Here is a 21,400-nt window from a genome sequence, read left to right as displayed (position 1 = left end):
TCATTGTGTTTGAAATGGGAAGTTGCAATGATCTGGCGCTCCATCTCAAAATCATTAATTGAGGTATTTGGCCTCAAAAAGCGGTAGGTTTGGGCAGTAGTGTCTGTTTGATTGACAGGCCTGTGGTGCAGTCAGGTTTCTGCTGTTGGTGGGCGGGGCTTAGTTAAGAACAGGCCCTTTACCAGAGACGAAGCTAAATGTTCCCCAGTCAGTCAAAACCACAAGATGTTAGTGAGTGACGATCGTATATATACAGGAAATATAATTATTAGAACATTTTAGCTAACTCTGCATCTCATTTAAAAAAAAAGGCAACAGGTTTGGTGTGTTTACTGGTGAGTATTCTTTTCAGCCTGAACACATTGAAAACTCAGTATTCAGATCGTCTCCATTTTTTGGTTTTGTAGTCTGCATAACTTTCCTCCCCTCTAGTGGCCACATTAAAAACTAGTTGATGACGAAATGAGCTGCGTGATGGCTGAAGTCCCGGTCTGACTTATGGCTTCAAGTCACCAGCAAGACATGACTGTGCAGGTTTACACTTGTCAGTGACGTGAATCCAGATCAGTGCTTTAAGCTGCAGGCAAACAGGTAAGATGAACCGAACCCGCAGAGCTGGCGACTCCCTGCCGAGCGAGACGCCCCCCCCAACCCCCCGTCACACTTCCACAGAGGTGGAGCTGTAATTTTCCAGCTACCCACCCTTGCGCGCCGCCTGGCAGCCGCCGAGTTCTGGAGGTAGCGTGTGAAAGTCAGCGGAGACATTCCTTCACTGACGTCGGTTCCTGCTGCTTGTAGGAGTCACATTCAGCGACGGGACAAGAACGCTGTTGTCTAGCTGTGTGTGTGTGTGTGTGTGTGTGTGTGTGTGACTGTATAAGAGCGTAAACTCAGCAAATCTGTCCCGCCCTATTTCCTCAGCTTCTCTTTTCACCCTATAATAATCAATAGTGGGGGCCCGGGCTCGGTTGGCACGGCGACAATGGATAGATCAACATTACATTACAGCTGAGGCCTGTCGCCAGCCTGTGGGGACGGCCGAGTCCAACGCACTTCATCCTGCTCTCTGGTATTCTCCTGTCGTCCGTCTCCATCCGTGGCGTCCCGCCGCCATCCCAGAGTCACGTCGTTCGCACGCGACCCCCGAGCTGCGATACGTCTTGGCGAAGCGTGCGTAAATACGGTCGAGCTCCGGCAAAGGCGGTCGCGTTTGTGTTGTGGAGCTGCCTTGATTCATTCCTGTTCATATTTCAGCTCCACAGTGGGCTGCACCTCCACACGCCTTGTGTAGATGAATTATGTAAGAGAAGCGAGCAGCCATTCCCACTTCATCTCAATCTCTTGGCGACTTCATCTGTTTGAGGTGTGTTTAAAGTGAAGGATGGTGTGTGTGTGTGTGTGTGTGTGTGTGTGTGTGTGTGCGCGTTCACCTCCCTGCTCACTGATCCTCACAAAGTGGAAGAAAACTCCTTTTCTCCTTGAAAACAACTTCAAGATTGATCGATTTTTTTTTGTTTTGTTTTGTTGCACAAACACGTGCACTCATGCGTGCCAGAATAACACCACAGGCCCACACATGTCATCTACAAGCTTTTTATTTGACAGCACCAACAAAAATGAATTTCTTTATTATGCAAGTGAATCAGATTCTAACCTGAGACCCGGATACAGAAAATGGGATTAAACCAAGCTCACAACATACAGGGGTTATTCAGTCTAACACAGCGCAAACCTGAGGTAGAGCACGCTAGAATAAAATGCTAAATTTGGAGGTCATGTAAAGAAAAGCAAGGTATTAGTACATACATTCAGGATTTTTGGAGGTCATAATGCTTCAGATAAAACATCTGTTTTATATAGGACAAGAAGCTTCAGATTTGACATTCTGACGACAGCAGGCTTTAGTTTTTCCAGCTGAATTCCCCTTTCAGACTTCTATGAGCATCTCGGTGCTCAGCCTGTTACAAATGATCTAAAAGAGGTGGACTGCTGATCTCAGATTTCTCCGGCCCCTCCAGCTCTAATGAATGAGACGGTCAAGGGTAGCTGGCAAGGAAGGGTCCCGATCAGCACGGAGGAAATTAAAAACGGCAGCTCCGGGTATTATTATTATTATTATTATTATTATTATTATTATTATTACAGCGTCGTGGTCTCCTTAGTCTGCAAATACAAACTGATCCAAAATCATTCGGCTGCAGACGGACCTTCACACGTCAACACTGCTCATTGTTGACTTTTCTTTCACATTATACAGTATCGGTCTGTAATGGTTCATTCCTTACATTTCTACACAAGCTCTCCACTATTGGACAGACTTTTTTTTTAGAGACTGATTCAGCACAAACTTTATTTCTTTTTTTAAACTGAAATCTAACAAGGACCAGGATTGAAATGATGTTTCCATTTTGTTACCCCCACCCTCCGCCCACCAGCCCCTCCCCCCAAAAATACATATTTATTTAGATATTTTCCCTTAAATTTGTAAAAAAAAACAACAACTCTTGATCGTAGTGGAATATAAATATATCCACTTCATTTATATCGAATATATATTTTGATACATAGCTAAAATAAGTATTTATTGTGCGTTGTTAATAACTAGCAATCACAAAAATAAAAGACAGCTGTTATCATGTTATATGTAGTAGCAGTAGTAGCTAGCACTGCAGTAAGTTGATAAGTCCGGCTCATTAATCAACCCAGTATCACGGCAAGGTGTTAAATAGATACGGCGGTCCACCCCAACAAACGTGAAATAGCCACGCCTCGGCCTGTCTGGGCGTGACAGTTACACGTTTTGCCGTGATACCGGGTCGCATTAATGCACAGTGTACATCTCGCGCCTGCAGATTCAGAGGTGGTAGTTGTGCACGTTGCTCTCGCTAAAGGAAAATAAGACGTAAGGCTCGTATTGATGTCGCAAAAGTAAACCTGCAGGCTGTCGGCAACGACACATAAACCTTAAGGATGGATAATAATCTGAAGATGAGGTTAGTACCAACAGAAGAACGGCACGCTGCCCGGTGATCATAACTACTAACCATGTCACAATGATTATCTCCAGTGTCTTCAATTAGTAGCAGTAAAATAAAGTGACCGTAAAAATCTTCTGGTCTTATTTTCATGATAGAGTTTAGATGTACAGGTTCAGACAGAAAGGGGAAAACCCCGACCGCCGCGCAGCGCTAACGTCCGGATAGAAATACTCACCGGCGGTTTGACGATAGCCACTGCTGTATTCCTATTACAACTATGGATCCGTGATACAAGAGAGCATGGTCAGTTTAAATAACAGAATGGTGTAAAGTGATTTTTAATTTTGTCATGATGGCAGTGCTTGATTTAGATTTTTTTTTAAGAAGACACAACATAAGTCAATATGTCATTCATAGATTTTAGAGAAGCTCATTAACGGTCATTAGGAATTTCTGCTTTTTCCACATCACCTTAAAGTTTCTCTCTATCATTGTCTTCTATTAAAAGTTTTAGACCATTGGATAACTGGCTGGTCGTGGCACTTTAAATTCAAAAATATAAACTACGACCTGCCTTCCGTGCAGTTGGACTCAGGCTAACATTTCGTGGAGACCCAAACTATTCAACCTTTGTCGAATGCCGCTGACATTTTCAGGTACGCTAAGTGTCTCCAAGAAGAACCATACTCCATCACCACATTTTTTATACTCTCTACCGTCAAACCCTCTCCTGTTGGACCACATTACCCATTAGCACGTACTAGTATACCCCTCCAACCTCAAGAACTCTCCATCTGCACAAAGCTGCATTTAACCCGACATTAATGATTTAAATGCGAAGCTGGGAATCTTTTTTTTTTTGTGCTAACCGATCGTAGATGACGTTACTAGATCTTGGTGATGAGCTGGCTGATGAGCCTCTGGAGGTCCTGGGTCCGGCGCTCGGTGGTCTTCAGCACCTCTTTGTGGTTTGCTTTCTCGTTGCTGTCGTAGTCTGTCACAACCTTGTTGGTGATGAGGGACAGACCCAGGACGCGTAAGCCGCAGTGACGAGCCACCACCACCTCGGGCACTGTGCTCATCCCTAAACAGAGATGGACATTTGATTACACAAATAAAAAAAACCTCCCTTTGAAATTCATGTTGGTATTGGACATTTGGAAAGGTTGGAAACTTGCAAGAGACGGATTCAAAACCAGAGATATCCTGGCTTTCACCCTTTGAGGATTCAAACACACTGGATGCTACAGTTCCCATAATGCAACTCGACATAAACTTTTATTAGACCCTACCTGGACCATCAATAGGAGGAGGTCCAGATGAAAACATTTTGCATACAGCGTTTGCAGTGGGATGAGGTTCCCCCTTTTTGTGTGTGTCAGCACAGGGGGAGAACTTACAACCTTCTCAGTTTCTACAACTCAGTTCTGTGTTCCCTTTTTTTAGCCCCTCCCCCTGGGTAGGTACTTCTCTGAACTGCGGTGGCATAAATGTAAAGTCCGAAAACTTTTGAGATGTTCGGATCTTGTGTGCTGTCAGGTCGTGTCGAGTGCTGGGCTTTAATATGATTTGCATCATCTAATGAGCTTCTGTCTGCACAGTGAATCTGGTGATGACTTGTGACTGAGGCTGAATGTCTTATTCGAACTAATTTTGGCAAATTTGCATGATGGGAAATCAGTTGGCTAAATCTTATCCCTCCTTATCCAAATGATGGAGTCATATGTAGAAGTCAGCTGCTCTCGTGCTGCTGCACTGTCGCTGGTGTTTCTTTAAATGAGGGAGCGGTACTAACCCACAGCGTCAGCCCCGAGCTTCTGCAGGACTCGGCACTCTGCAATGGTCTCGTATGTCGGCCCGGCCACCATGCAGTAAACGCCTTCCTGCAGGAAGCTGTCGCAGCCCTGCTCCTCCGCGGTTCGCCGGGCCAAGGCCCTCAGATCACGGTCGTACGCGTCCGACATGCAGAGGAAGCGCACTCCGAACCTGCGGCGACGACATTAAAATGCGTGAACGTGACACGGCGAACACGAGATTTCTCGTCCCCGCCCGAGCGTTCGTTCCCGTACCTTTCGTCGTTGTGGCCGCACAGAGGGTTCTGCCCCGCGAAGCCCGGCATGTTGATGTGATCCTTGATGAGCATGATGTCGCCCACGTTGTACGCGCCGTTGAGCCCCCCCGCGGCGTTTGTCACAATCAGAGTCTCCACGCCCAGCAGGAAGAAGACTCGCACCGGGTACGTCACCTGCAGAGACAAACGTGCTCTGCTTCAGAGACGGCGGTACTGTCGCTCTTCTGCCGTTTGGATGGTTGTCAGAATCTCACGAACGTTAAAACATGGAGGGAAACGCCAAATCAGAAGCCGATGTTTTAAACGCACCGGCGTCCTTAAACTGGAGGATTTTTCTTCCCTTTCAGTTCCTGCGTGTCTTTGAACTAGTCGTGGTTTCGTTCTAACCGTTAGAGAGCAGCTGATCGGCCCGTGAATGACTATTTCTGCTTTCCACTGCAGTCACGTTTAGAAAATGGCTTTTTCTATTTCACATTTCACAACACAATTGAATTGCCAATGAAAATGTTGTGTTAGTTAGCGGGGAAATGTTTTCAAGTTTCCCCGGTGTCTTGATAAGGTCAGCGCTGTCACTGTGGAACATTTGGCCTGTTTGATTTAAGTTTTGCATTTTTTAATGGTTGACCATGTTGCAAGAAGGAAAATGTAAGCATGGGAAGCGGTGTCGGTAATAACAGGACTGTCAGTAGTTAAACTGTAAGAGAAAGTTTTAATCGGGAGTTGAAAATGATTTGCCAAGAGGCGACAATCTATCACCTGTAAGAAGTTTTCATTCCTTTCATAATTTAACCCTTATTTCTCTCTCCCTATCAGGGGACAGGTTGAAAACACAAAAACGGGACTTTAAGACATGATGATGATGATGATGGTGGTGGTTTGAACATGACTGGAATCAGAGCAAGCCAGAACCAATTGGATCTGACTGGATCTGATTAGGGAAACTAAGGACTCTAAGCCCCGCCCACCTATTTCAGTTGATTTCATGTAGATGATTCAACTCGAGATATTTAATATAGAGGTCGTCTAAAGTCCTAACAGGAGGGTTATAATGCATCTAGCATGCTGTTACTGTACTGGGTTTAATGATTCACTGGGGTTATCTTCATCATTTTATGTGGAGATGGCCCATCACAGCTAGTAATAAACCAGGGATACATCCTCTATCTTACTGTCATCGCGCTGATCCTTCAGTACACACAAGTCAATTGCTGGATACGATGATATTACAACATAACGATTGATCAAATCTTAAGTGCCTCGGAGAGCAGTTTTTATCTTTACAGGGATCATCAAAAGATAAGAAGGAAAATTTCAGTTTGAGCCCATAAATTAAAAGAGCAAGAACCAGTTTCATGTAAGTTAGAAAATACTTTACATGAATTTACCAGTCGAGCTAAATGTCTTGTTGGAACCCAAAGAGATCTGTCGCAAAATCAATCACGTGTCTCTTCCGACGTGACCAGAATACCAAAGTGAGCTTTTTTGGAGACGTCCGAGGGTTTTATGGATTAGGCCCAAACCTGCAGAGGCTGTGAATGTTTTTCCTCAAAGTGATTAACAAAGTCACAGTTTCAACTGCCAGCTGGAGTTCAGTTTTCATGTATAGTATATAATTTGCATCAGTAAGGTTTCGCAAGACACAAGAGAGTTGGCTTGTGGGAGAAGTTGCGACAGAAAGTTGCTCAGGAGGCAACTTTACAGCAGTTAGGAATGAATGCGCCTTCGTCTCTGCAGCATCCAGAGTTCACGTGGAGATCACCTCAATTTCATTTCATTTGATAGAACAGCAACAAGGAAAGTAGGCAAATACTGTAATAGTCTCTAAGCATACGTCGTTAAAGGGCACAAGAATGACAAAGACAACTATCTGAAGGACGACGTGTGGAAGCAGCGAAGGCTGAACGACCAGGCTGGCGGGGGAGGCAGGAGTTCATGTTGTACCCTTTTGGGTGCAGTGGCGTCGGTGGTGAGCTGGCAGCAGTGTCACACCAGTTCAAACACGAACCCGCTTTCTCTTCTTCAGTCGAGCGAGGAAGAGCAAGATAAGATCTTTATCACTATATGAATGAATAGCTTATTGTGAAAGTATTCATCATTTTTCATCTCGTTTTCTTTTCCTTTCTGTAAAGGCCTTTTTCTCTTGTTTTTCTTTTAATATATTTTTTTGGTCAAAACCTAGTGAATTAATAAGATTATTTTTGATTTCACTTTTAGAAAACAACACCAGCCTGGCTATCAAAAAGCAGCCCCACGTGTTGCGAGCCGTACCGTGTGGATGTCGTAGCCCTCGTAGAAGTGGAAGCGCCCTTGCATGCAGACGCACTCGCGGCCCTGCAGCTTCCCGAACACCAGCCGGCCCACGTGGCCTTGCACTGCACAGCACAGAACACGGACAGTGTGAACAGCTGCTAGCCTACTTATGCAGTGTCCAAACAATTATAATGAGTTTAAAAAAAAATAGTAAATGAACAGAAAACAACTTGCCAGTGCTGATGGGGAAATGTGGAATATCCTCGTACGAGAACGCGTTCTTGTCGTCCAGCAGCTCGGCCAGACTGCCGAGGCCCGAGCCGCAGATGATGGCCACCTTGGGACGCTGCTCCGTGTTGGCCAGCAGCCAGTCCGCCGTCTGCTTGTACTCTTCATAACTGTATCTGGAAAAACAACAGAAATGTCACTAAACCCAAAAGCCCTGATAAGAGATCAAATTTAAACAACATAAATGCTCATCGACGTCTGTCTCATGTTAAGATTTAAAAGTTTAAAACATCACCGCTAACGTAAAGGGATGTAAATCAGCAACTGCATCGATATAAATATTCAACGTGTTGTATATTTAAATGGAGTGAACAGAATTCCTCTCTAACCCCCAAACCAATCTGTCCCGGTGTCCCTCGGGGTTGTGAGCTCGCCAGCACTTTTTATCTCAAGAAGGACCAACACCACAGCAGAAAGGCTCCAAAACATAATTAATATCCAAATACAGGTTTACTATTTACGAGGATTAAACCTAATGCAGTTGGTGGGCCGTAGCCTGTAGACTGTATATAAAAGTCCATGTAGCTTCTGGCTCTGTAAAGTGAGGCCAAATGCAGAAGTACCGGTACACAGCGGTGTGTTTGTGGGCGTGTCTGGCGGCTGTTTTTTTTTGTATTGTTTGGTGTGAGGTCTTCCAAAGATGTAACGTAACCTGTCCTACTGGCACTTTCAACTGCACAAGTCACAGTGAGTTATTGTTCATTGTCACGACGGTATTATCCAATATTCTGTAACAACCAGGATAAAAAACAAGCTGCAGGCGGAAACCCGTCTGAAATGCAGGAGTATAAAAGCACGTGGAAGGCAACGCCGTGTAAAAATACCTATTAATAATACATCGCTCATGGGTTTTTACGCCGCCGTTTTGAAGCACAGCGGCCACATTATTATTCGGGGGGATGTTGGTTTCATTGAGAAGGCCCGAAGGTGCTCCATTATATGAAGTCTGAAAGAGTTTGTAATTCTGCTCATGAATCTGCTTTTAAATGCGTAACCCTTGTTCACGTTCTCCTCCATGCCTCGAAGCTCTGTTATTAAAACAATGACACTCGAGCCGGATGACTTTGAGCCCTGGGTGTTTTTAATCTTTCCTCATGTTCCTCTTGTTTCCTTATTTGAATCTTAACTCTGGAAATATTTTTTTTAAATACATTAAGGACCCCACAGACATTATTGTCGCTACCGGTCGGGTCGAGTGGTCACGGCAGTGTCACATTATCTCTCGGGTGACAGTTGTAACTTCCTGCTGGCCCCGGTCCAGTCAGGGGAATGAATGACAGCAGCTGCAGACGTTTTATCTGGGTGTTGGCTTTAAATCAGTGAACCATAAACCTGAGAAACTCATCTGTCTGTACTTGTGCTGTCATATTTTATGAGGGCAATTTAATTGTTCCTATAAACACTGTAGATCCAGCTGCTCTGAATGAACTTACAGCTATCAGCTAAAAAAAAGTTTTGAAACAAGGATTATTTTTCACACTGACTGAACCTGCAGTTTAATATTCAGCCACCTTTTAATAATGGACAAATGTATGACCGTTGAATCTACAAGCTTTCGGTCTACAATATCTTCTTGTTTTTACACTACCTCTGTGTTGTTGTACACTTTGTACCACAATTCTTAAATATATACTTTCCAAAGAACAAAATAAATAGAAATGTTGTATATTTAAAGTCCAAATGCACATTTACTGCACAATTACAGAATATATGGATCAAATATTGACGCTGTGTATTTATTTTTATGTCAATTAAAGCTCAAATACCTTTTAACTAACTTAGTTTTCTTCCCAGGTTTATTATAATTTTAAGGATTATTTATGCCATTCAAAAACATTTAATTGAGTGGATTGAACATGAGTAAAACTTCATCCGACTTTGAATACTTACAAATCAGATTCATTAAAAGGTCCTAAAGCTGTCCAGTACGAAGAACAGTTTTATAGTTATTTTAAGAATATAAAACTGTAATATTTCAAAAGACAACTTTGAATTTATGCTTTTTGTTGAATAGGATATTATTTAAAAGGTGAGAAATTTAACGTTTTCTGCAGTTTTATTATATTTATTTATATTTTTACTTAAAAAAAAAATTCTGAATTTGTAATTCAATTTTTGTTACTCTAAAATACATATGAACCCTGCATCAAATTAGGTTTTCTTATTATTTGGGTTACAAGTGCCAAAGACAACACTTGTTGTTATGCAACAGCTTAACAGGAAGTGAGCTCGTGCGGGCTCCCCTCGCCCCCCTCCTGCTCAAGCGGGGCTGCGCGAGGAGCTGTCCGTGGTGCTGCGGGGATTTTGTATTCCGGGCTGCGGACGAGGGAGCGGAGCAGGACGTGCCCCCGGGCCTCCAGGCTGTCTGGCTGCCACATAGGGGTTTTTTTGGTTTTTTTTTTTTTTTTTTTTGGCAGACGCAACACAAGAAGTTCCGAAAACACTAAGCTGAGCTCCGAGGCACTCACAAACGATACCGGCCTGCTAAATGAGCAGACACGAAGCCATGTGGAAGGAATCGGACTCGTTTTATAACAGGAAAAACTGGGATTTAATATTGACTGTCTGTGAAAGCACCTGACGGACAGGAGAAGATGACGTCAGAGGTGGAGGAAAGCACCCATAGGCTGCTGTAATCCTCAAAATAAAGCGTCACGTCACCGCTGTGGCTTCTCTGAACGCTTCTCAATATTGCAAAAGGTGCTAACTCGTACGATCATTCCTCAATTCCTTCCCTTCGATGTGGCCTTAATTGACCGCGTTGTTCGAAGCTACCGCGTTGGTAGCCTTGACAACCATTTCCTCCCGCTGCGCCGACATTATCAGTCCTACCTGCAATGACTCGGGGAGGAGGACGCCGCTTCCATGTCTGATGAGGAGTGGTGGGGCAAACCTGCTGACAGCCCGCTGCTCGTGTCGGCTCTGACAGGCGCTACCTTCCTTCCTTCCTTCCTTCCTTCCTCGCCGTGCGGAGTTCACGCAGTAGTTATGAAGGCTGATGGAGAGCCTGCTGCAGGTCGTGCTACGCGCTGACGTCAATGGGCGGGGCCTGCCTGGACTTGCCGAGCCCCTTTTGAAGAATACTAAATCCAATTTTCTACCAGGCTGGGCAACTCAGTGATCCGTTCACTGAGAGACAGGGCTGGGAACAGAGGGAGGGACAATGAGAGGGCAGCAGGGGGGAAAGGAAACAGAAAGATCAGCGACGTAAAAAAAATACATTAGGACATTAATTAGCTATTTAAAGGTTGACCCTAATAATTCTAGTTGTTTATTATTTATTTAAGGAAATAAATGACACTTTAAATCCAGGTGGGACTGTGCAGGATATGTGCCTGAAACCTGCTGTACAAATAGCTTCACTGCCTCTTTCACAGGCTGCAACAATCCAAAGTGCTGACTCACGTGTTGAAGAGAATAAAAGTGATCGCGAGAGAAAGCAAACGAAAACAAAAGCTACACCTCTAGTACATAAGACAGGAAGAAAACAAAACCAGTGATTTAATGAGAGAAGATTCAGTGAACATTTTATTATGTAGGCCCCAATAACCAGAGCTATAAGTGTTCAAAACTATATTTTCACTTTATTTAAGTAGTGGAATTCACCTATTCAAAGCTGGAGGAGGTCATGGCTTTAATATTTCCCCTTTAGTTAACGGAAGTTAACATAGTGACACTTTTAAATGTTGGTATCAGTATTGTTGTGATTAATATTTGAATTATATGACTTTTATGTCAACAAAAAGTTGATTTAAGATCATGAAGTAGACTTTAATGTTCACATTAAAGCATTTTGGCATCTGAGAAAAATACTTATCAGCGGGGATCGGGGGTCAGCGTGTTTACACTTGAGGGGGATGATAAAGATTAGGAGCATCTGTTCCACATCAGGTCAAATATGCACATCACGAATACTCAGTGGAGGGGTGGAGGTGTATCGGGAGGGGGGGCAGTGTGTGTGTGGGGGGGGGGGGGGGTGGGTTCAAATTAAATTAGAAAATTTCCGCCTTGTCGTCATGCTCATGGGGCGTTCAAATCCCTTTTGTTGTCACACTTGCCCTCGTAATGACCCTCTTGAACACACACACCCACGGTGCTCGGTGGGTGTTGGTTTAGTGTGTGTGTGTGTGTGTGTGTGTGTGTGTGTGTGTGTGTGTGTGTGCATGACTGCATACGTGTTGGAGATCATGCAATGATGTGCATTCTATACATGAAGTTGAACTTGTTATCTTTTTCTTTTTTTTATTGTGATTAGAGACACATACTGAAAGTCAAACTCAGCGTCTGATTAAATTGAGTCATAAAACCATTCAATTGTAAAATCCCTCATAAAGGTTTAAATCTGGAAAGTACATTTACTCGTGTGTGTCATCTTGTCAGGTGCTTTTACTCACCGTGAGTTTTTTGTTTGTTTGTTTGGTGCTTTTAATTCTAAAAGCAGGCTAATCTAACTTCTCTCAACCTCGACCTGAGGCAACATTAAAATAATAACAATCAAATATAACCACATAAGACACTGAAATGGATCGCTTGCATGCAATGCATTATATTATAGTTCTATCATGGCAGATGTTTGACATTCTACATTTGTGACTAAAACATTTGCCACAGAGAATTAATCCATTTATAATGAACTCAAAATGATGATTTTTCACGTTCAAAATATGTGATCTGTGTTTTATTATGAGACGATGACAGACTATAGTATGACGATGACGTCACCACAGGGACCGTTAATGCTGCTACAGCCGCGAGCCAATCAGAGAGCAGTTTACTGGGGCGCTCGTTGCCACGGCAACAAACCACAACGAAGTGAACCCGAGCGCTCGTGAATGACTTTCGGGAGAGTTTTATGTGAAATAAAAAGTTAACTTTCACCGCGGTAAGTGCTTTTTTCTTTTAAGCCCTTTTTTTTTTTTTTTTGTAGGTCTCAACAGGTTTATCCGTAAAGTTTTCTCCAGTTTTAACGTCACAAGTTTCACGTTCACGGGGTCGGCAGGATGGCTGTAAACCTCGGTGGTGCTTCATGTTTTCTAAAGAAAGCTAAACACGAACACCACTAACACCAACGTATTCTTCTATTTATCAACAGTTACAAGTAAGTTAACCAGTTTAAAGTCAGTCATGAGTTACTGAAGAAGCTTCAGAGGACGTGTTTCATACGTTAAGAGCTAACGACAATCTATATGAGCAAAACCAACGTCTCCGGTGGGAATTTGTGTTATTATGATTGATGGACACCATGAAACAAAAGCAGACCAGATGCTGCCTTTACAACACCAAACAACACCACGAAACAGCAACGTCATCATTTCTTCATCACAACTCAACCAAATATTAGTACAGTATACAAAAAATAGTATGTAAAAAAAAAAAAAAAAAAGAGGATTTCTGTGTGCCATAATTCAGTAAAGTGTATGTTGAGTGACCAAGATCTTTGCATGGTATTAATTAGTTTACTACAGATTCTTATTGCATATTTTATGGGCACTTAATGTATTTTATCTTTGGTTATTACTTCATAACTTCTCTTTTTTTTTTTTTTTGGCTATCAAACCTCAGTTCAAGATGAAAGCCTTCCAGACCCAGAACAGAGTGTCCCTGCCGTGCAACAACAAACTTGTGGCGAAAGAGGACACGAGTCGGAGAAAGGTGAGAGTTTCATGTTGTTTCTGCCCTGTTTTTTTTTTCTCTCTCTCCAAGCTAACTTTTTGCATTTTGATTTTTTTATCTTGAAACATTCTGTAAAGTCCCACCGGATTAGAATAACCAGCCGAGATGGAGCCGGGTTTGTTTTTTTCTCATGAACCAACAAAGGCCTGATTTCCTGGTTTTAGACATTGTCACGCTCTTTTTTGAAGATCCTGTTTCAAATCCTTTAAAGATCCTGTTTCAAATCCTTTAAAGATCCTGCTTCAAATCCTTTAAAGATCCTGCTTCAAATCCTTTAAAGATCCTGCTTCAAATCCTTTAAAGATCCTGCTTCAAATGACAGATCGTCCTAATAATTATCTTGGCTTCTTACAGGGAACAAAAATCAATACCTGACTCCAGTGTTTTGTTGCAGTGACCTCAGCTCAGCAATTTTCAGGCTTTCTGCTCTCTCCTGCTTCACTCAGAGTTTTCTCTGGTCGGAATGAGATCCACACAACAAAACGGATTATTATCTGTCTTTTATAGTTGATCATATAGATTTCAACCTTTTTGTTCGGTGCTCAAACTGGAGTGGAAAAGCATCATGTAATTCTTAAAAAATAGAATGTATTCATATCTAAAGATGATCTGATCCGTGTAGAAAATAATGCAGATATGTTATAATACCAATATCTAAACTAACATTTATAATTTATAGAATATCCCACGGTGTGATGTTGTGACCATCTTAAGACAATCAACATCACTTCACAGCTTCTGAAACAATAGTGTGTACTCAAGCAACTTTGTTGTTTCTGAATAATACATCGGAGTGTATTATGAGTACACACCTAACTGGCAGCTATTAAATATTGCATATACAACGCTACATGATTAATTTAGGCTTAAAGCTGAAATCCTTTTCTGACACAACCTTGAAATAGGCTAAGTGCAGTTGGATGTTTCTCTGCTTCTGGTGCGCTGAAAAGGAAAAAAAAAAAAAAAAAGGTGCCACAGGATTGAGGGGCGAGTATATCACCCACAAAGATGCAGGAGAATATGACTGAGTCTGTAAGTCAGCTCATGTGCTCTATATGTTGCTAATGTCGGTGTCTTTGCATGTGTTACCAGCCTGCGCTGCTCATGTGGTTGCAGGTGACTCCGTCGGCTTTCACCCAGGAGATGCTGCAGTCGTCGTCGGAGCGCCAGGCCAACGCCGAGGTGCACCTGCCTCGCATCCTGGAGTGGATCGACATGAGCAAGACGACAAACCGCAAAGTAAACGTCGAGATCCCTCAGTGGCTTTAATATAACCGGGCTGCAGACGGCACAGCGACAGTGAAAGGTGGCGCTGATAACTAGAGCGACGCTGGTGCTCTGTGTCAGGGGCTTGGTGAAACACCCGTCAGTGACGACAGTCTACAGCTGCTGCTGACTTTGATCTTCATGAGACTTACACCCAGGGGAGTTCACTATAAAATCTACAGTCTCAAAAAGAAAAAAATACTTCAAAATCAACATTTGATTTTTGACAGGGCTGTCAGAGGACTTCCATGTTTGTGTATGTTGCCTCACTTAATTAAAAAATCGGCCAAGATATGAGCTCCTGTAGGCTGAACTAACGTATGAATTAATAAATATATCTAAATAATAAGAACTGCAATGTGTGGAGATAATTAAGACCACAAAAAAAACAAAAAAAACAACGACTTTAAACTTGTCATTATTTTCTTTATTATCCCCCTGAATTCAGAGCATGTTCTGTCCGCTGAGGGCATCTTCGCTGGACCAAAGCTGCTTCCGCTGAGTCAGCAGATACTAATTGATTAGCAGAGGGCAGCCAATGTGACTTAACACTCCGCACTCTCAGAAGCAGAATTTAACAGGGAGAAATGTCACCAAAAGTTCACCAAATGCCTTTGAAATTAAGAAACATCCACCTCATCGTATTCAGCAGGACCAATTTTTGCATCTCACCTTGTGCACTTTTTTTTTCTTTTGTTGACTTGTCAAATATGCAAATAAGATATCGGGGCCTCAGCAGGTGATAAGTGGGACCAGCAGGATGTTTTTAGGTCATCCTGACAGCCAAGGAAATGACATACAGTTCAGTAATTATTGTCACTTTGGCAACGATGCAACTTTAAGAGGGTGTATTTGTTTTATCATAAATAAATTGTAATGTCTACAGAAACATGAAATATGATCAAGAATATTACTGCTGAGCATTAGATGAGCTAGCAGCCAATTAGCTTCAGCTCAACATAAAGACTGGAAACGGTTCTGTCCTCTAAAAGTTGCCACTTCACACGCATGTGCTAGTTTGTTTATGTGTGTTTGTGTGTGTTTGTGTTTGTGTGTGTGTGTGTGTGTGTGTGTGTGTGTGTGTGTGTGTGTGTGTGTGTGTGTGTGTGTTGTCAGTTGTCTTTGGTAGATGTGGATCAGCCTCTTTTCCAGCCCTACCCGTCTGAGCTGGTCTTCCAGAACTTCACTCCCGCACAGACCTACAAATTACCGCTGATGCTCCTCAACAACGACAAGGTGTGTGTGTGTGTGTGTGTGTGTGTGTGTGTGTGTGTGTGTGTATTATGTGTGTGTTCAAACAATATGGCTGCTGAGCCGATGTTTCAATCAGAAAATAGCTGTGAAAACGAAATAACAAAACCACTCTGGCTCTCAGACAGCTCTGGCCAGAGCAATGAGAAAAAAAGTAAAAGGTTAAAAGATGTGAGGAGGGAGGAATGATTGGAAAAGGTCGTGCGGGGGGTGTACCTGGCGTTTATGTTGTTTTTTTGCTGTACTTGTGTGTGCAGTTTTTTCACGTTTCTTTCTCTTTTTTCCGTGAAGGTTTCACGGCATGTGAAGCTGAAGCAGCAGGACTCGGAGTTTTTCCAGGTCGGTCCGGACGAGGCAGGAAGCAAAGTGGCGCCGGGAATGTCCGCCACTTTCACCGTCCTCTTCACCCCAGTGGAGAACAAGGTAGTGCCGACGGAGAGGAGCGTGGCTGCTCCAATCAGAGAGGCTGATTTAGAGCAGATTCAAAATCAGGAAGTACGAATTTTAAATAGGATAGAAAATACAACCCGCTTTTATGTAAGTCCACTACGACGCCGATGGACGCGCTCATTCTGCTCTTCATATTTGGTGCATAAATATCTGGCAGCGGCTAAGTCGGGTCAGAAGGTCAGAGATCAAGGGGTCAGGCATTAGGTTACAGCAGCACATCTTTCTGTCGTCACTGTCGTCAAACCTGCCGACATACGTCCCGCCCACCGATAGCTGTAACCTGACTGCACCACAGCCCTGTCAATCAAACAGACACGTCCCCAAAAACGGGTCTTCTTGAATCTTCTTTTCTAATGAATGAGGGATTATTTTCAGATGGACCTCCAGAAAACTAATAAGAAGGAGTGACTTTAGCTAACAACACCGAGATAACTGATGGACACATTTTATTCACTTTGGATTTGATGAGAGAAGTTGAATGGGAGTCTATGGAGCCGGAGGCTTTTTGGAGCCGACCTCTAGTGGCACTCGCTGGTATTGCAGCTGAAGACACTTCTGCATCGGAACCATTTTCAGAAGCTACGTCCACTTTTATATACAGTCAAGGGTGTTCGCTCTTGCCTTGTCATTCATTCTTTTGTGTACGTGCATCATTTTAGAAACTACTTGAAACAATTGCTGAGTAGCTAATTGGTGTCCAACTTCAAGTTTAAGGCTGGTGGCTCTAAACTTTTTAACCGAATGCAAGCCATATTTTGTATTTCCTCCATCCAGGACTACCACCACAGACTGGTCTGCGTGACAGAGAGGGAGCGGTTCGAGGTTCCCATCCGAGCCATCGGGCCTCGAGCCATTCTGGACTTTCGAGACCAGCTTCATTTACCCGTCTGCCCCGTGAAGGCCTCCACGGAGAGAACTCACCTCGTCCGCAACATCGGAAACAGCGAGGCCAAGTTCACGCTGCACACACGGAGGTGAGAGGCTGACTTATACGTATAATGCGTCTGAATGATTATAGTCATGATGCAGCAAAAGTCTCAACCTTTGACCCGACATATCGAGCCACGCCTCTCATTGCATAAACACTCGATTCAAGATTTACATTATGTAGTTTTAGGTTTCCATTAATTACTCGTGATTCAAAAAGAGTTTCCTCTGACAGTTTCTAAAACAAAAAAAAACAACTTCTAAATATTTCCAGGCCTTTCTCCGTGGCGCCCTCCTCTGGGACCCTCGATGTGGGCGAGAGCATGCAGGTGACTGTGGTTTTCCAGCCGCTGACCACAGGAGAGCACAGACAGGAACTGCTTCTGCACTACCACACCGGTGAGATACATCCTCAGAAAAAAACACATCTCTGACACAAATAACTCCAGAAAGGAAGTCATGGCCACGTGTTCTCCTGGTGAAGCTAGTTTCTGTCGTACAGCTGCATCAGTTGAGGATTTCCCTGAGCTGTTGTGAAATATTCATAACTGTCCTCAGCAGCATGTCCAGATATATATTTTTTTAATATTAAGAAAGGCCTTGTTGCAGTTTTACTAAAAATAATCATAATCATGATATATTTCATTTATATAGCGCTTTTCACGATACTCAAAGATGCTTTACAGGTTAAAATGGTCAAACACAACATAAATGATTATATATAATAACCTAATAACTAAATTATTGTATATTCTAAATGCCTCCATAGACGAGTGTAACTGAAATATTCCGTTCTGAAAATGAACAATAAATGTCATGTAAGGATAATTGTTGAAGGTGTTGGTTCACTGAACATCTGATTTAAACACTAGATCCAATTTGATATTTCATGCAAGACAGAATAAATACATTAAATATCAAATCAAATAACAGCACTAACAAACTGCTGAATCAGTAGAGTAACAAAGCTTAACTTACATAATTAATGCATCCACTAACTTGGCATTTTCATCCTCTTAAGTCATAAAATAAATATTTAACATACATAAAACACACATTAAATGTTAACCAAATAATGACAACAGTCCATTTTCACTTACTTCTCTTGGTTCTGGTGGTTTGGTGGGAAAAAGAGGCTCTGCAGGCCAAAAGGGGGGCGGGGCTTTGTAGCTTCCTGGGAGCGCCCATCGACATGACACACCCAGGAAGTGGTATGAAGGGCAGTTAGATGTCAGGTTAGCTCTTTAAAACTTGACGTGATTTCATAATAATAATAATGATAATAATACTCATAATATAACTTTCTTCATCGAACGTGAACAGTGAGGCTTCAAATGATGAAGAAAGTGCCACCTCGGCGTTGGTCGTGTCTGTTGTGGCCTCCGAACGGTTTTGCATAATCGGCAGCGTCAAACGCATCGAAACTGAAAGGATGAAGGTGGCGACTGTAATCAGGGAGGTAAACACCGTAATGTGACTCATCTATCTGCAGCAGCGGCGGTCCTGAAGCAGAACATCACTGCAGAACAGGGCTCGCCACCGACACACACACACACACACACACACACACACACACACACACACACACACACACACACACACACACACACACACACACACAGTGAGGGGAAACAATCGTTACTGTGATTTATTTCTATCTTTCTCAGGGTTTGGTAATAATGCCTGACACAAACATCCACTTTAATGTCTAACTTTCAGTATTATTTTGCGCACGCACGCACGCGCGTGTGTGTGTGTGTGTGTGTGTGTGTGTGTGTGTGTGTGCATTCTTTCACACATGCAGCCTTATCAGTGTGTTTCCCATCCACAGACCTGCAGTATCTGTAGCAGTGCAGCACAAATAGATTTCCCCCCCAGCTGATCCAATTAACTGCTCATTGCTGCTCGATGTGAACCGAACATGTTTGTGAATATGGCTGGATGCTGGATTCAGAATGAATCTATCAGATGAGCTGATACTTATATATATATATATATATATATATATATATATGTATATGTGTGTGTGTGTGTGTGTGTGTGTGTGTGTGTGTGTGTGTGTGTGTGTGTGTGTATTTGTGTTTGTATCTGCTTGGGGCCACGAAGTCAAAGGTGACATAAGCAATTGTAATGATGAGAGGAGAATCTATAACATCCTCAGGGAGCACAGTGAGGAGTTCACTCATGATGGCTGTTATCTCCTCCTCTCCTCTCCTCTCCTCTCCTCTCCTCTCCTCTCCTCTCCTCTCCTCTCCTCCTCTCCCCTCCCGTCCTCTCCCCTCCCGTCCTCTCCTCTATCCTTAGATTTCCTCTTACGTTACACTTAATGGGTTCATCATATAACCCAACACTCTCTCTGGGTCTCTGCTTGTCTTTGCGTAGTACAGGAAGAAATGTGGCTCCACCTTTTGCAAATGACGATTTAAAACCGGATGATTTGCGTACTCAAGCAGAGTGAATCAGGTGACTGGTGGAGCTGCTACAGGGTCACTGCAGGGATGAAGTCACTTTAGGTATCATTGCTTGATGAATGTTTGTTTTGAGAACCGTCTGTGTTTTTATGATCTAAATCTTCTCATTTCAGATGAACAGTATTTCTGAGTGATTCCTGGGTTTTATCCCCTTACTGTATGTTTTTAGTGTCGGCTCAGTCGCCCTCACAATTAGCCTCAATTCCTCAACATCAAAGGCTTTTCTGGTCCACACACGAGGGGATCAATTAGAGGTGAATAAAGGAAGCTGCTGGGAAACATCAGTTCATCCACCTTAGAAGAGTTGAAACAATGGTGGAGCACATAATCACTTTGATGGGTTTAATGTTAACATAGAAACACAAAGTTTCATGGCAGTTTCAATAGAAGCTCTGCTTACTGTAACTTTGCAAATTGAGACACAGTTTCACACTGTAGTTTGGCCTAAAAATAGAAACGGCAAACATGATTTGCGAGGTTGATTAATCACGGCGATGCTTCAATCACAAAATGGATCGGGCTCACTGCTGACCTGAGCCGGCCACATCAAAGTCTCCTTTAAAGCTCATTTCAACTTGGCGGCAGTCTGAGTGGAAGAATCCCAGAGCGGTTCAACAAACGCAGCAGAAGAAGAAAAAAAAAAAGAGGACCTCTGTTCACTCCTATTAGCTATGCATCACCTGGGTGGATATTCCACAGTGTGTGTGTGTGTGTGTGTGTGTGTGTGTGTGTGTGTGTGTGTGTGTGTGTGTGTGTGTGCGTGGGAGGAAGAAGTCGGTCCCATGCTGACACGGCAATCATGACGTTATCGTCGGTAGTACCTCTGAAACTCGTCCACAGCAAAGTCACCTTGCGAGAAACGTCCTGTTTATGATTAGATAATGGCGGATAAGAGAGGAGCTGTTCTGACTTTAGATTTATATTCATCCATTTTGGGGTTTTATCATTTAATTATTGTGACGCCATTTCTTCCCCCACAGAGCCACAAAAGGACTCGGTGTGCAGCTCTGTAATGAAGATTGAATGTGTGTGTCAGTGGATGACGGGTCTGCTTTTTCTCTTTAGTGTGTGTGTGTGTGTGTGTGTGTGTGTGTGTGTGTGTGTGTGTGTGTGTGTGTGTGTGTGTGTGTGTGTGTGACTTTAAAGGAGCAGGAGCGCTGTGTGGCTATGAGAGGGCAGCATTAAGTTTTTATAGTGGGGAGGGCCCAGCCCGGTCCAGAACACCACTTACAGCCCATCAAGAGACAATCATTTTTAATTTAGCATCTCTCCCCATCTCCCTCGCGCTCATGTATGTTTCATACCAAAGTAAAAAATCTGCATGAGCTGGCCTGTGTGTGTGTGTGTGTGTGTGTGTGTGTGTGTGTGTGTGTGTGTGTGTGTGTGTGTGTGTGTGTGTGTGTGTGGGCCGATTTGCATTGAGGTTTGCGCTGCGTCTGATTTTCCTGGTGTCAGTTAAAAGCTTTGAAAAATATATATATTTTTTTTTTTATTATGATGTGTTTAGACGATCCTTGTTCTGTCTTAAAAAAAAGAAGTGAGCATCAGAGACTCTGCAGCTCCAGTAACACCCTCCCACCCCCCTCCCACCACCACCATCACCCCCTCTCTCATCCCCCCCTCCCCTTGTCACTGCTGCTGATTTAAATGGGAAGATGGACAGCTCTTAGGGAGCGCCGAGACATCTGCTCTGACAGGGCTGCAGCACCGAGGGGACTCGAGCACAGCAGCCTTTTTTTAAAAAAAGCAGCGCGCGCGCGCACACACACACACAC

At 43.3% G+C, this 21,400-nt stretch overlaps 2 protein-coding genes across 2 annotated transcripts in view; one reads left to right on the top strand and one right to left on the bottom strand.

The window, feature by feature from the left end:
• The window catches only part of hydin (HYDIN axonemal central pair apparatus protein), a 103,249-nt gene that overhangs the window by 28,624 nt on the left and 53,225 nt on the right, over nucleotides 1-21,400 (top strand). The window contains exons 2-7 of the mRNA XM_069172746.1: nucleotides 13,150-13,239; nucleotides 14,377-14,499; nucleotides 15,643-15,762; nucleotides 16,069-16,200; nucleotides 17,002-17,201; nucleotides 17,429-17,553. Of these exons, the coding sequence (XP_069028847.1) occupies nucleotides 13,156-13,239; nucleotides 14,377-14,499; nucleotides 15,643-15,762; nucleotides 16,069-16,200; nucleotides 17,002-17,201; nucleotides 17,429-17,553 (784 nt within the window). The 5' untranslated portion in view covers nucleotides 13,150-13,155. The remainder of the gene's footprint in view (nucleotides 1-13,149; nucleotides 13,240-14,376; nucleotides 14,500-15,642; nucleotides 15,763-16,068; nucleotides 16,201-17,001; nucleotides 17,202-17,428; nucleotides 17,554-21,400) is intronic.
• Nucleotides 1,580-10,668, bottom strand: pnp6 (purine nucleoside phosphorylase 6). The gene is made up of 6 exons (XM_069172748.1): nucleotides 10,420-10,668; nucleotides 7,534-7,703; nucleotides 7,318-7,421; nucleotides 5,048-5,223; nucleotides 4,774-4,964; nucleotides 1,580-4,062 (listed from the first exon to the last, which is right to left on the bottom strand). The coding sequence occupies exons 1-6, from the start codon at nucleotides 10,452-10,454 to the stop codon at nucleotides 3,866-3,868; spliced, it is 873 nt and encodes a 290-aa protein (XP_069028849.1). The 5' UTR covers nucleotides 10,455-10,668; the 3' UTR covers nucleotides 1,580-3,865.

This window comes from Embiotoca jacksoni, unplaced genomic scaffold (assembly GCF_022577435.1).
Source record: "Embiotoca jacksoni isolate LCO1_2020_lvr unplaced genomic scaffold, fEmbJac1.0.p SCAF_55, whole genome shotgun sequence".
NCBI classification, from domain to species: domain Eukaryota; kingdom Metazoa; phylum Chordata; class Actinopteri; family Embiotocidae; genus Embiotoca; species Embiotoca jacksoni.
This window is presented reverse-complemented; position numbering and strand designations above follow the sequence as displayed.